Raw genomic sequence first — 13,303 nt, forward strand, 5'->3', positions numbered from 1 at the left:
TGAGCGATTCCGCTATATCCCACAAACCAGACCTTTCACTCAAAGGGTCCGGTATTGTAGGATTTATTGGCATGTAGCAGGAATACCAGCTGAATACTGCTCGCCTCACCCTACCCTTCCAATCTAGGCTTTGAGCTTAAACATGATTTTTACTTTCAGGTGATCATACACTCATGAAAACTACTAAATATTATATTTAATTTCTGTTATATTCTGTAGTTGGAGACCCAAAATCTTACACACTGGACCTTCAAGTGCAGGAACGATCTCTGTCCAACCACAGAAGTGACCACACGTACCAATACTTACATTGGGAAACAATCATTTGATGCTATGCCGTTTGGCAGACAGGCAGTGTTGAGGTGTTGGTGTGTGAATAAATTGCCTTAAATGAGGCTTTTATATCCAGAGAGGAAGCAGGTCCTCTTCCACAGAGTCTGCCATGTTGAATTTACAGTAGCCCAGAACGGACAAATTAAACACTGTCTCTGGATTTTGCAAGTTTTGCGGCCACTGTAGAGAGTGAGGCGAGCTGTATTCAGTTGCAATATGCAAGCTCACTGCTTATGGACCTTTTTAATGGAGTGAGCAGAAAGCCAAATTGACTTTTAATAGGTGGTTCTGCTTTGTCACGTATTATAAATTGACCTTCAGCATTAACAGAAAAAGAGCTTACTTGAGGATTTCGAACTGGTAAATCCACTACATGTCTTCTAGCCCACTTTGCTCAGGTCTATATCCTTTTGTCAGTAATTTGTTGTGCTGTTGTTGTTTGAAGGTATTTATTCTTGTTCATGGACTGCCTGGTCTATGTCTGCAGGCTGGAAGTGGGCGGTGACGCGGGTCCACTGTTCCAAATAAAACACTAAAAGAGATGCTTCCCCTGACTTCAAAAGGGCGCTTGACAATCTTGTACACTGCAGTAATAATATCTAAGAGATCTCCCTTTAGGCTTCACACAGCTTCTTCATTTTGTAATTTAACTATGCCCCTGGTGCAAACACTTAACCCCTGTAACCACACTTAACTCCACCATTATTACTGTACTGTGTTCAGATCATGTTCCCTCCTAACGCCCCCCCCCCCCCTCTCTTTGCTCCTCCAAGTTGCCCTGGATAGTTTTGTCCAGAGATATTTTAAGGTTTTTCTAACATCCGGTTTCAAGTAAAATAGTAATTGAGTCTCCCTCCCAGCTTGGCCCGGAGGCTTTGATCTCTCTCCTGTGCTCCAGTGTTAAATGGTTTCCTCAAAATCGCTGTGAACATGCAGCGACTGGCTGCTCTTTTATCAGCAGTGTGCTAACAGCACCTCCTCGGCCGACCACTTTGAAGCCACAAACAACTTACTCTGAAAAGAACAAAAAAGAGCAAAGGAGGAGAAGTCCTGCTCCTCATGTAAGTCTGTTGTTAAGAGGAAAGGCAGAAAAGCTGCTGTCTTGGATGTCCAGATGTTGGAAATCTGTTCTTTTTCTGAGGAAAATAATTATATCATTTGTGTTTATATGACAATAATTGGCCAGCGTAATGGTCTGTAAATGTTCACTTAGGATTTGAGCATGGGTGACTCAGCTTTTCTTGCTGTAATTAGCACAATTTGCATGCAGATGCTTATCTTAACAAGGGGGGAAACTGAGATAGTTTAAAATGTTTTTGTGTGTGTCTGCGGTTGGTATTTGGCAGCGAGCTTCATCAGAAGCAGATTGGACACACTTGACTGCTCAAAGGAGCCCGAGCTGGAGATTGTGATCAACTTGAACGGCTTGATGCGACCCCGAGTAGTAGCAACGTTCAAATGCCAAACACTACACTTAACTGTTAGCACCCTGGGCGGGAAGTCGTACTACTACATGCAACCCCGTTCTCCTCTCTTTTCTCTTGTGATTTAAAAAAAAAAAATGACAAAATGACAGCAGTCAAGGACAAAATAGGCAAAGACCCAGACTTTGAAATCCAATGCTGATAAATTGCTGGGTGTTTGACTTTGCAAGGCATACTGGATTATATTGATTTTCTTTCCTCTGTCTGTGTGTATGCGTTTGTGTGAGCGAGTGTGATGGCAAAAAAAAAAAAAAAAAACAGGGGGCAAGAGAATGCAATATTGTGTTTCATTAAAAAATCTATAGGATATCTCATTACAGCCACATGATTTTCTTTAGTATCGAGGGTTAGTGGGGCCGGGGTGGAGCTGGTGGGTGGCAAGATGAATGTGTTTTCCACTTTCAGATGACTATCTCATCTGTTGTTGTTCATGGAGAAAGAAGGAACTTGGCTCAATCTGCCCTGGATGTCGACTACTTCCTGGCCGTGTTTGCAGATTTTTTGCAACCGTATCAGATATCTCATCCTCTCCAACTTTAATTCAGATCAAAAATCAGAAGATCTCGAGTTTTTAAAACCCGGAAAAGTATTACAAATGAGCAGTGTTATGTGTTTCCTAGCAATATTTTAAATGAGTAGTTTGATTTAAAGTGCATTTTACTCAAAAAACTGCAATAGCTGCCATATTGAGATTTTCAGCAGGCTTTCTCCATCAACTGGAAAAGGTTATCCCAGTTCTCAAACACTGAGATTAAATGGTGGTTTTAACCTTTAGTCTGCCTGCTCTGTGGGTACATATTTAGTCCAAGAAACATGCTGTTTCTGGCTATTTTGCGTTCCAATTATTCACCGTGAGCTGGTGTTTTAACTTGCACACTGTACCCACGCACCATCTTCTAAACCAGCTCTCACAGTATGCTCATCTGTGTTGCCTGTCGTCTCAGTGGGCCAATCCTTCGACGTGAGCCCGTGGGGAGTCCGATAAGAGAGGGGGAATTTGAGCCTCAATCAGTGCTGGTTAATTATCACAACCACAGGGAGGTGAGAGAGGCTTCCCCGTCTACCCAATCCCTCCTGGATCTCCAACTCCCTCTCAGACACACTCGGCAGTTGGAAGCGCTGTCTTGCATTCCTTTCTCTGAGTGCTATTTTCCCTGTTTTGGTGTGTCCATGTATTTATACTCTGCTAATATGAAAATTATGAATTGTACAAGCCAGCGTCGTTTTCCCTCCATAATGAGTGTAATCATTTGACACGTTTTGGTGGCCAAAACTGTATATCTATTATTTTACATCAGTGTTTGTTTGTCTCTTGTGACAAGAGGACAGCAGTGGATTGAAGAGGTAGAGCGAGTCAGGTGAACGGTGGTTCGATACCCGGCTACTCCAGTCTGCAAGTGTCCAACAGCAAGATACACTGAATACCCAAATTACTGCGCCTTCGGTGGCAGCCAGTGCCAACAGTCTAGTCTGATGTGTGAATGGGTGAATGAGATGTAGTGTAAAACCGCATTGAGTGGTTGGAAAAGGTGTTATCTTAATCAATTTACCGTTGCTTTTGGGGGAATAGCACCATTTTTCCTTCGTATGCAGTAGGACAAAAAATAAACACGTCCATGCAGTTTTAATGAATTGTCGATGTAGTGACGGTCGCCTAGGTTAGCCCAATTACACAGTGTCAGTAGCATCAGGTTTAATTAAGAGTTGCCCATTTGTGAAGACACAAATTTCATTATTTTGATGTTGAGCAATTGTTGTTACCATGATTAAGAAATAATTTTCATGCTGCAAAGCGAGAACCACTCAGCATCCGAGGGCTTTTTCTCTGCCTCTCAGGTATTCAACATTCTTTTTGAACTGAGTGAATGGATGAGTTTGACTGACTAAGCCTGCTTAAGAAAATTGGTACAGTTCACCTAAGGCCAAACAACCCCTTTGATTGTAATCTCCTGTCACGGCTTTTGACCTACGAAAATTAGTTTTGTGTTTGTGAGTTCTTCTCTCAGCAACGTGAAAGCTTTGGAGTTTCTTTCAGCTCACATTTATTCCAGCAAAGCTTTGAGCAACCAATGCTTTCGATTCATCGTTTTAGTCCATAAATGAATTAAACAAAGACAAATGCTGAACGCAGACATTCAGAATTGCTTTCAGAGCATTGAATGTTTTGAGCTTAGTCACTCACCAGTAAGTGTTTTAGTTTGTTACTGGTTTTAAGTGGTCACAGTTGCAGAGAGAGTCCCAGCTTCATGGTGGTCTTGGCTCGAGCTTCTTATTGCGAAACAGGAAACAGGGGTCGGTGTGTGTGGTTATTTGGAAAGTCCAGATTAGGTACACATTAATTACTGTTACACTATTGCATGTCACCATTACTAAATAGTAAAAGTGCAATGACACGAAGAGAATAAAAACCTCCTGTATTTTGTAATTCTGCACATTGGACATGGCTGTTTAAATTTGGCTGCACTCGAAGCATTTGCTAATCCTATTAGCCAGCAAATCATTTGAACAGGACTCTTCAAATCTTCATCTGATTTTAAAGAGAGACTAAAATTTGTATTAGTGACATAGTATTCAGAGACACCGAAGCTGAAGTCGGTTGCGGTGACTCAGCCTCGTCTGTGACCCTGTCATGTTTTCTCCGGGCCTCCCGAGTTTTACAATAGAAGCGAGCAGACAGGATGACAGAGAACCGTGAGCTGAAAAAATTGGATCCTTTCCTCTTTTTAATCTGCCAGCTGAGTATGTGCCAGCGCAGGACAGCCTATGTGCGCTAGGCGCCCCAATCATTTTGTCCAGCCCTCTATGGCTTGGCCTCAACCCTTCATTTCATCAACTGCTGCGGGGAAAGCTGAGGATACCAGAATCGGTGGGTTGTGGTGTCTCTGATCATAGCTACCTCCCTCAGGCATGTCAGACATTGTTCCTGGCATCAACCCTGAAAAGAATACTTGAGTCTGCAAGACAACAACTCTGACAAAGTTCTGCTACAGATTGTGAAAAGAGATTCATTTTCATGTCATCCAACCTCTCCTTAACCTTTAGTGTACCTTTTAATATTTATCCCGGAAGACGTGTGAACACTCAAAATTGATTTGAAGAGATGAATGTCTTTCATGGCCTTGAAAACACTCATTTATCCTAATGAATGTGCCTACCTGGTAATGAAATAGGTGTCATTTCAAGTCAAGTGCCCAAATGTTGATTTTAACAGAATGAAAGGAAGTAAGCTAGCCGCCTCTCTAACTTGCCTCTCTTTAGTAAAATCCTTGGAATGACCTCTGTGCTCATCCTTTGATTGGGAAAGGACTTTTATCCCCCCCCCCTCCAAATAGATACATACCTGAAATAAAGTCAGCTGCGGCACGCTCTGCTGTTCTATTAAAAACACCTCTCGCTCCACGTTTGGTCTCAAGATCATTGTTATTTCCCTGAGGTGTTTTCATGCTGACAGAGATGTGAAGATGAAGGATTCTGCAGAGAGAAAGAGAGAGTCAGAGGAGAGAGAAGTGTGGGAGACAACTATTTCCATTAGTGTCATTAAAGCGACCCTGACGCTGAAGGTGGAAGGACAAACAGTGGAGGGATGGAAAGCAAAGGCAGCAGCTCGGTGAATTAAGTATTCAGGTTCATTACAAACTGCCACCCCCCCTCGCTCTAATCTTTACCTGCGTGGAAGATTTCCATTCACCCTTGATATGCTGTTAATGATTTTGTACCTCTCGGCTTGTTTGCTTTTAGGTCTTACAGCTCAGAGATCCGGTGACACATCATCACACAATGAGCATACAAAGCAAAGAGTGTGAAAACCATATTCTAACATGATAGTAAAAAAAAAAAAAAAAATCACTCTTTCATTTTTTAAAGTGTGTTACTGTGTCCCCGTGCTCGTAAATGTCTGTAAAGTGTGTTTACTTTTCATGATGTCCAGGATTTCCTTGTCCCCAAAATCCGAGCCACAGAAGCGTCTCTGTTCTGTTGTTGAAAATGTGAGTGAGTCTGCTCCGTCTCAAGAACGGCTCAATAAGGAGAGGGGTAGTCAATATGGCTGCTCTCGAACAGCGGGTCAATGAGGGAGGAGGCTTCCTGCTGAGCCAAGGGTAAAATAGGAGAGAACAGGGGGTCTTTGTGTTGGAGAGCAGACCCTCACCCACTCCTCTTTTACTGCCTTTTACACCTAACGCTGAGAGGCCGATTGTGCACTCCACTGCAGCGATTGTAAACCAAAATACCAGTTTGTGAGGAAGAATTCATCCTTATCGCCGAATACATGTCGCACAAGTGACTGTTACCAAGTTCACACACAGTGTGACGTCTAAAAATACGCCTTCAACTGCACCTCAAAATGGGGAAATACAGCCGTGCTACCTCCGTGTCTCCATTCTGTCGTTCATGCAGCATATCAGGGCCACCACCTTAAGCTGGGCTCCCAAACCTTTTATGACTGCTGAGCAAAGTGGATTTGAGACAGAGGTAACAGGCCATACTTATCAAGTAGACAACCTCATTTTCTAGCCCCTTGCTCTTCTCCCGCTGCTTCACACTGGTGTGGCCAGTGTGGCTGTTTCTATTTTACAGAGACAAACGGGCGGGCTCCCACACCGCTGGGACCTAATATATCACACCTCACCCCGCTGTAATGTGGTTTCTGACACTTCCCTGCTTCTTAAACTCTGCAGATGTGTTGTTGAATGCATGCAGTTTTTTAGTCTTGATACATTCTAGTATAAAGATGTGAGTGTAAGAAACATTTAAGGGAAAACTAGAAAAATTTCTAAAGAAATTTTGAGTGTGTCTGACTCTGGCCCTGTCGCCCCCATACATTATTATTGACACTGCTCAGCAAATTCAGTATTAATACAACAAGCTGTGTCATCAATGCCTTTTTAACGGGCTCTTATTTTGAAGGGACTTTTATTTTGAAGGACCTTGTCTTCCGCTTTCCTCCAGAAATTTTCCCGCCTTTTTAACATGACAGTCTATGGGGCTGTGGATGGGTGTTGCTGGCACGTCTTTGCGTCTTACACCAAAACTATAAAGCTGACAGCTTCAGCAGACGGATATGAGTGGGGAGACAAATTTTCCTACATTTCTAGCTATAAATTGTTTCTGTAGAGTGACATTTGCAGCCTCGAGCGCAGTTTACAATATAGTATAGAATAGTATATAGTGTGCTCTTTCAGGCACACTCAATTAGTTGGTGTGGGTGCCGAATCGGCCTCCTATTGTTCATCAAATCTTTATTATTCTTACACCTATTTTTTTTCTTTTTGTCCTAGAGAAACCATTCAAATATCACGACGTTCAGATTATTGAGGACACGATGGCTATTATTTTACTAATTTGTACCATTCATACTTTTTAAAAATATTCAACTTTTTCCATGTTCAGATTTTACATTAAAATGAATGGCACGGCCTTCAAATCTTTCTACAAACCTTCAACTTTTTCCAACTTCCATTACTCCTACATACTCTGTGCTACAGAAACCATTCAAATTTCACTGTGTTCAGCTCATTCAGCACATTATGGCATGCATTTACTAATTCATACCTTTCATATTTTATAAAATATTCAACTTTTTCATTAAACTTCAAATCTTTCAACTTTCACCATTTCGACATACTTTCAGCTCCAGACTTCATTCACATTTTAAACTTTATTACACTATTCTACTTTTTCACCATTTCACAATTTCAGCAGATCCACACCACATTTTTAACAGGAAATGTAGTTTTCTAGTTTTATCCAGTGTTCTTTGTCTTACCTGGACCCTTGTATATTACTAACGAATATGTTACAAGACAAGAAAGTTTCTAATCAACAGACAGAATTCCCCATTGTTGTAAAATTCACATCTTCTTTTCATTACGTTCTCTTTCAGCTTCTCCTCCCTTGCACTTTAATGATGTATGGGAACATACGCTGTGTTGAGTTATCTGTCAATGAACACTTCAGAATATATTAAGTGAACGCGGCTTGTTCTCTAGGTGTTCATTAGAATTTTTTTGCCAACCCTGCAACTCTCAACTTTGAGGAAAAAGTTAACTTTTCTTTGACTTTGACCTAAAGATTGAAGCTTATCTTTAGTCTGCGAAAGCTTTTATCAACAGTTTGAATTTGGAAGGTCTGAGAGCTTTTTGGCAGCTGATGTCACATTTCATCAAAATATTTGCTTAGTGTGAACGTAGTTGGGTCCAGCATTGATTATTGGAGTTTGGACTTTGGCCACTACTACGAGTAGTATCATTGTTTTGCTTTCCTGTCTGTTGGCACGTGTGATTGTCAGTCTGGTTTTAATTCTTAAGTGTAGTTGATCACAAACCAGTCTTTTAGTCTGTCATCAACCCCCCCATCTTAGTCCAATCTTTCCTCTGCCCTGCTCTGCTGACTCTGGATGTTGTCTCTGCAACTGAAAGCAGATGGTTCACCATTTTGTTCGACAGTGGAGCTGAAGCTAAGCCCTCCCCTACTGCTCCTATGACGGGGATAAAAAGCTGCTAAAGACGGCTGTTTTGGCTCTGATAGGATGCCGCAGGACCTTCAAGCTCATTCAGCTTTCTCCTCAGATAGAGAGTGGCTGAAGATGGCCTTTTGATTGGAAACGAGCCAGGCTTAGGCCTGTAAGCTCAGCCCGACCCACCCACCCACTGTTCCAGCAGCGTAAAGCAGAGATGATTAAGCATGCCATGGCGCCTCTTGTCCGTAGGACTGACAAATTCCCCCCACGGCTCCTCCACTCTGGTCTCTCTCCATCTGTCATGTACACCATCGGTAAAATACATTTGCGGGTGTTGTCAAATTCTGCCCATTATGTACACTAGGCTGCTCTGAATTTATCGATTTCCTCATGAAATCAGCTGCTTACTTCAGTCCAATTTAAACCCACTCGCTTACTGTTACAGATGAAAATGTGTTGTGCTGGCTCTGGACGTGGTATATTTTACTTACCGCTCTTCATTCGCTCTTCATTCGCTTGACTTTCACACCCACTCATGCCTGGAGAGATTTTCTACATAAAATATTGTATGTATGAACACTCGTGCTGTCTTTGCGTCAGCAGATCAAGTGAAGTTTTGTTACCCTGGAATTCAAGGAATGCAAGGAACGATTATAGATTTTGATGGTACGATTATAGTCTGAGGGAAAAATCTTGGTTTCATGATTATAATTATTATTATAATTTCACAACATTAAGGATGTAATTATCAGAACACCTCATATGCATGCTCTCTATCCTTGAGAGGATTACATACTGCATCCCTTTACTGCTTCGTTACTGTTTATTTTGCACTAAAGCCCAACTCTTAACATTACTGCACTGATTATACGTGACAGAAAGACTCGATGTAGCTGAACCTTTATGTTACAAAGATGATGATAGACTTTATTGATCTCATGCAGGAGAAATTCACTTTTTATAGCAGCTCACAATGTATGAAAAATTTGTTGCAGATGCAAACAGATGGAGATTGGTGTCGAAAACAAACACAAAAAACACGAAACTGTAACTAGCTGCCAACCACACAGTGCAATGCCACCAGTGAAATCAGTTAATTGCTGCATCTCTACATGCATCAAGTCTGTAGCTTCTCATTACCTGCAGCCATAAGAGGATATAAGCAGTATGTCACCCTGCAAAAGAGATATGTTTCTAATTATTTTCTCTTTGGTGAAGGGACCATGCTCATAAATCAGTAAGAGTGGCCAAAGACCAACATTTAGCGCCGTCCTCCATTGAGCCATGGACGACGGCGCTCCTTCCTTCCTCTATTCTCGTGAATTATTGCGGAGATGATTGCACAGCACAGTTAGAACGTTATGTTGTCTTACCTTTTATTCCCTAATGTGGAAGTGGAAAATATCTATTCTATTCAGTCATTTTCTGTAATTGTTTGCGCCTTTAAGAGAACTAAGTGCGCCGAGGACAAGCAGCCATATCGCCGCCATAATGGACCTCGCATTACATTGCTTCTCTCTTTGGATCTCACACTGGGGACTTTGTGCCGCAAGATAGAGAAATTACCTCCTAGTAGCTGAACCATTGACATTGCATTTCTCTTCCCTCCTCCTCCTCCTCTCCTCCTTCTCGCTCCCTTTTCTATCTTTCTCTCTTTCTGTCTCTTTTCTGCTCTCGCTCTCCCCTGGAGACTTGCCATTTCCTTGGAAGAGAGCAGGCATATTTTAAACTGCATTTAACATTCAGCCACTTATTTCACTCCATTCGCTGCATTATTAAAATACCTTCATACCCTCTTAATTATTTTTCTAGCTCTCCTCCATCCCTGCAGAACTGATAATTGGAGTTATTTATCTAAACAATACCACTGTGTGACTCTTAGGGTGGGAGCGCTTGAATAATGGATGAGGACAAATGCAAAGCAATTGCACTTACTCTGAGTTTGGCACTATCCATGTCAGTGCGATGTTACCATTTATGCTCGAGGAAAGGAAATGGCAACCGCGTTCCAAAGTGTTTACTCCTTCGCTGCACTCTCTACTTATAATAAAGCAAGACGTGATATTAACTTGCCAGAGAGGCTAGACTGGGTTAAATTTGTCAGTTCCTCTTGTCCAATTCCAGCAGGGCTTGTGGTTTCATAATGAAAAGCCTCTTGGAGTCTCTAGGATAGACTAGAGGCGCAGTGGCTGAAAAGATAGAATGAACAAAAAGATGTTTTGCTTTGGAAACAGTGTTTGAGGCACTCGGAGTCCTGTAGTGTCCTTTAATTTTTTTTGCCACCAGCACATTTTGTGTGTGCGACTTTTAAAAGGTACCATTGAAGGCGATGACGTCTTTGGAGATGTGATTTTGCTGTCACTTGACATGCAGTTGAAAAAAAAAAAAAAAGCAGCGGTAGTTGTACCGTGCATTCAAGGATGATGGTGTTTTACAGCTCTCTAGAATCCTAAATAATACGTCACAGTGAAGCTTTTGAGAAGACTACAACACATTTACACTTGAACAAGCTGTTACTACAATAAAATCAATAATATCAGCATTGGCATCAGTTGCAGTGACCATAGAACAGATCAGTTGTCGACAGCAGCAAGAATCTCATTTGATTTACACCACGTTCAAGCCTAAGTGGTCCCATTATCAAACATGACATTGTATCTGTGTAGAGCATCCAGCTAAGATCTCCCCTCTCTCCTCTGTGTTCCCCCCCCCTTAGGTTCAGCAGCGCAGCCCTTCAGCCCCTTCTGGTTCACAGTGGAGCCCCAGGACACGCTGGCCATCCGGGGCAACTCGGCACTGCTCAACTGCTCGGCCCACAGCGACGCGGCGACGGCGGCGCGCATAGAGTGGAAGAAAGACGGCACCTTCATGAGCCTGGTTTCCGACGAGAGGCGACACATACTCCCCGACGGCTCGCTGTTCTTCAACCACGTGGTCCACTCCAAGCACAATAAGCCCGACGAGGGCACGTACCAGTGCGTCGCCACTATCGACAACCTGGGATCAATTTCAAGCCGCACGGCTCGTCTTTCTGTAGCAGGTAAGGTTTGATTTGATGCTTTTTGACACACTACCTGAACTCCCTGAACTCCATGGTTAAAAATAAAGCACATCGTACACCTACACATGTATTTCACGTCACTGAATATGCTTGAGTGGATGTGTGCAAAAGGTGATCACGGTATGTAAGATGCATATTTTTACAGCATGGATGGGATGAAATACCATTTAAAGAACATCTAAAGCTCAACAAATCCAAAGCTCTACAATATGTGATACAAAAATTTCTTTCTTTCCACCATCTCTTTCAAATGTTTTCCGCTCTGCAGCCGCACTGTAAATACACAAACACATAACATCTGTAGGAGTGAAAAGGTTCTTTAGTGGCTTTACTTTGCCAATTCGTTTTTGTCCTTGTATTGCCATTTGTACTTTCTCTTCTATATATTCTTTCACTTTGCTGGAGCCTGAATGCATTACCCTACTGGATAAACGCTTGTAAAAGTCATACAATGTGACCTTGTTCAGTTTAAGAACAGCAAGTGACGTGGGATTATTAGGTGTTTTGAGTCAAGTCGTGCCCCGAAATTCAATTTTGCAACCGGAGAAGCCACAGAATGCATTTACTCTGTGTGTGTGTGTGTGCGCGCTTTGTGCTGGCTGAGCAGCACTCTGCCAGATTTTAAGACGCTCGAGAGAGAGGCCTCTTGTTGACAATGGGATAGTACAGTGTAAGCCTCTCGGATACACAGTGCCTGTGTGAAGTTGCTGCCTAACTGTGAACTGTTTCCTTTCATAGGCTTTTGAATTACAAGGTAATGAGGCAGCGTATTACCATTGGAGGGATTGAGAAGATTTTTCCTTCCTCCTTCAAAGAGTTCGGTTGTCTAACTGCATGTGTAATGTGATCTCTCAGACTCTACTTGTCTTGACAAAACTCAGCGGCTTACAGTCGGTACGCTGTGTAGCGAGTGGCCAAATGAAAAGGTGTGTTTATCAGACACTGGTGGTCCAGCTTTGATGAAACTGTGAGAGTTGACACAGTTTAGTATTTAAAGACCTAATGAGGCGCTTAAAGTTTCAGATAAAAATGTAAACATCTGGAAGACCCTGGAGATTACATGTTGACTCGTTTCCTTGCTGCAGCTGCTGTCTCATGTGTGGCTGATCCAGCAGCAAAAGGAAGGGGAATGTGTACTTGTTATGAGCACTAAAAATATACTTTAATTTAGCCTTTTTTATAGCATTCGCACAGATTATCTTAATGTTGATGTGATAGTCTTCATGGTAGACCCCATAGTCACCATGGCACGTCTCCTGACCTCCAAAACAGATTAATCATGAATGTTTAAGACAAGCGTGTCTGTGTGTTTTCATGAATTAGAGTATGTGTGAAATAAGCTTGGGTGGAGGTCCCATAATAAGAGCCATAAATGAGAGGAGAGTTGCAAGTTTTCCACAACACGTTCCTGCAAATGTTTCACAATAAAAGCCCTATTAAGAAATGACTAATCTATGTTTACTGAAACACTAGAGGGCTTTTAATTTGAAGTGTTTGTATTAATAGAGCAACACAGTAACTTTAACAGGGCAAACGGGGGAAGTTTAAAACTACGGAAGCGCGTTACTGTCACAGTAGTATAAAGTGTCACGTTATGACATGAAACATACCAGAAAAATACATTTTTATTTTCCTGGTGTGGCTGCAACATGCTTCCATACAAAACGCTGCTGCTACGTTACTGAGGGTTATAGTTATGTTAAAGAAGGTAAAATGATGAGCTCATTGCAACAATGTGTTTCATGAACTAGTTAGCAGCTTGGTGTGAAGACACCGCTAACTCTGCACCAATAAACAGTTAACATTGGGGAGAGCTGCTTGTTTACCAGAACAGCTCGTAAAGACATATTATATGCCAGTTCGTACTGGACCAGACCGGCAATACCGGAAGCCGTGTCCGTGCATATGTGTGTGCATCTTCAATTCAAATGTAGCCGGACAGCAGACAATCCATCCCAGCGCTCCATC

The 13,303-nt window shown here is 42.2% G+C and overlaps 1 protein-coding gene across 9 annotated transcripts in view; it reads left to right on the forward strand.

The window, feature by feature from the left end:
• neo1a (neogenin 1a) overlaps window positions 1-13,303 on the forward strand; it is a 160,193-nt gene that overhangs the window by 43,547 nt on the left and 103,343 nt on the right. For all 9 annotated transcript variants that reach the window (XM_019275835.2, XM_019275839.2, XM_027280994.1 and 6 more), the window contains exon 2: window positions 10,991-11,314. In XM_019275835.2, coding sequence (XP_019131380.1) covers window positions 10,991-11,314 — 324 coding nt within the window. The remainder of the gene's footprint in view (window positions 1-10,990; window positions 11,315-13,303) is intronic.

Source organism: Larimichthys crocea, chromosome VIII, assembly GCF_000972845.2.
Source record: "Larimichthys crocea isolate SSNF chromosome VIII, L_crocea_2.0, whole genome shotgun sequence".
NCBI classification, from domain to species: Eukaryota; Metazoa; Chordata; class Actinopteri; family Sciaenidae; genus Larimichthys; species Larimichthys crocea.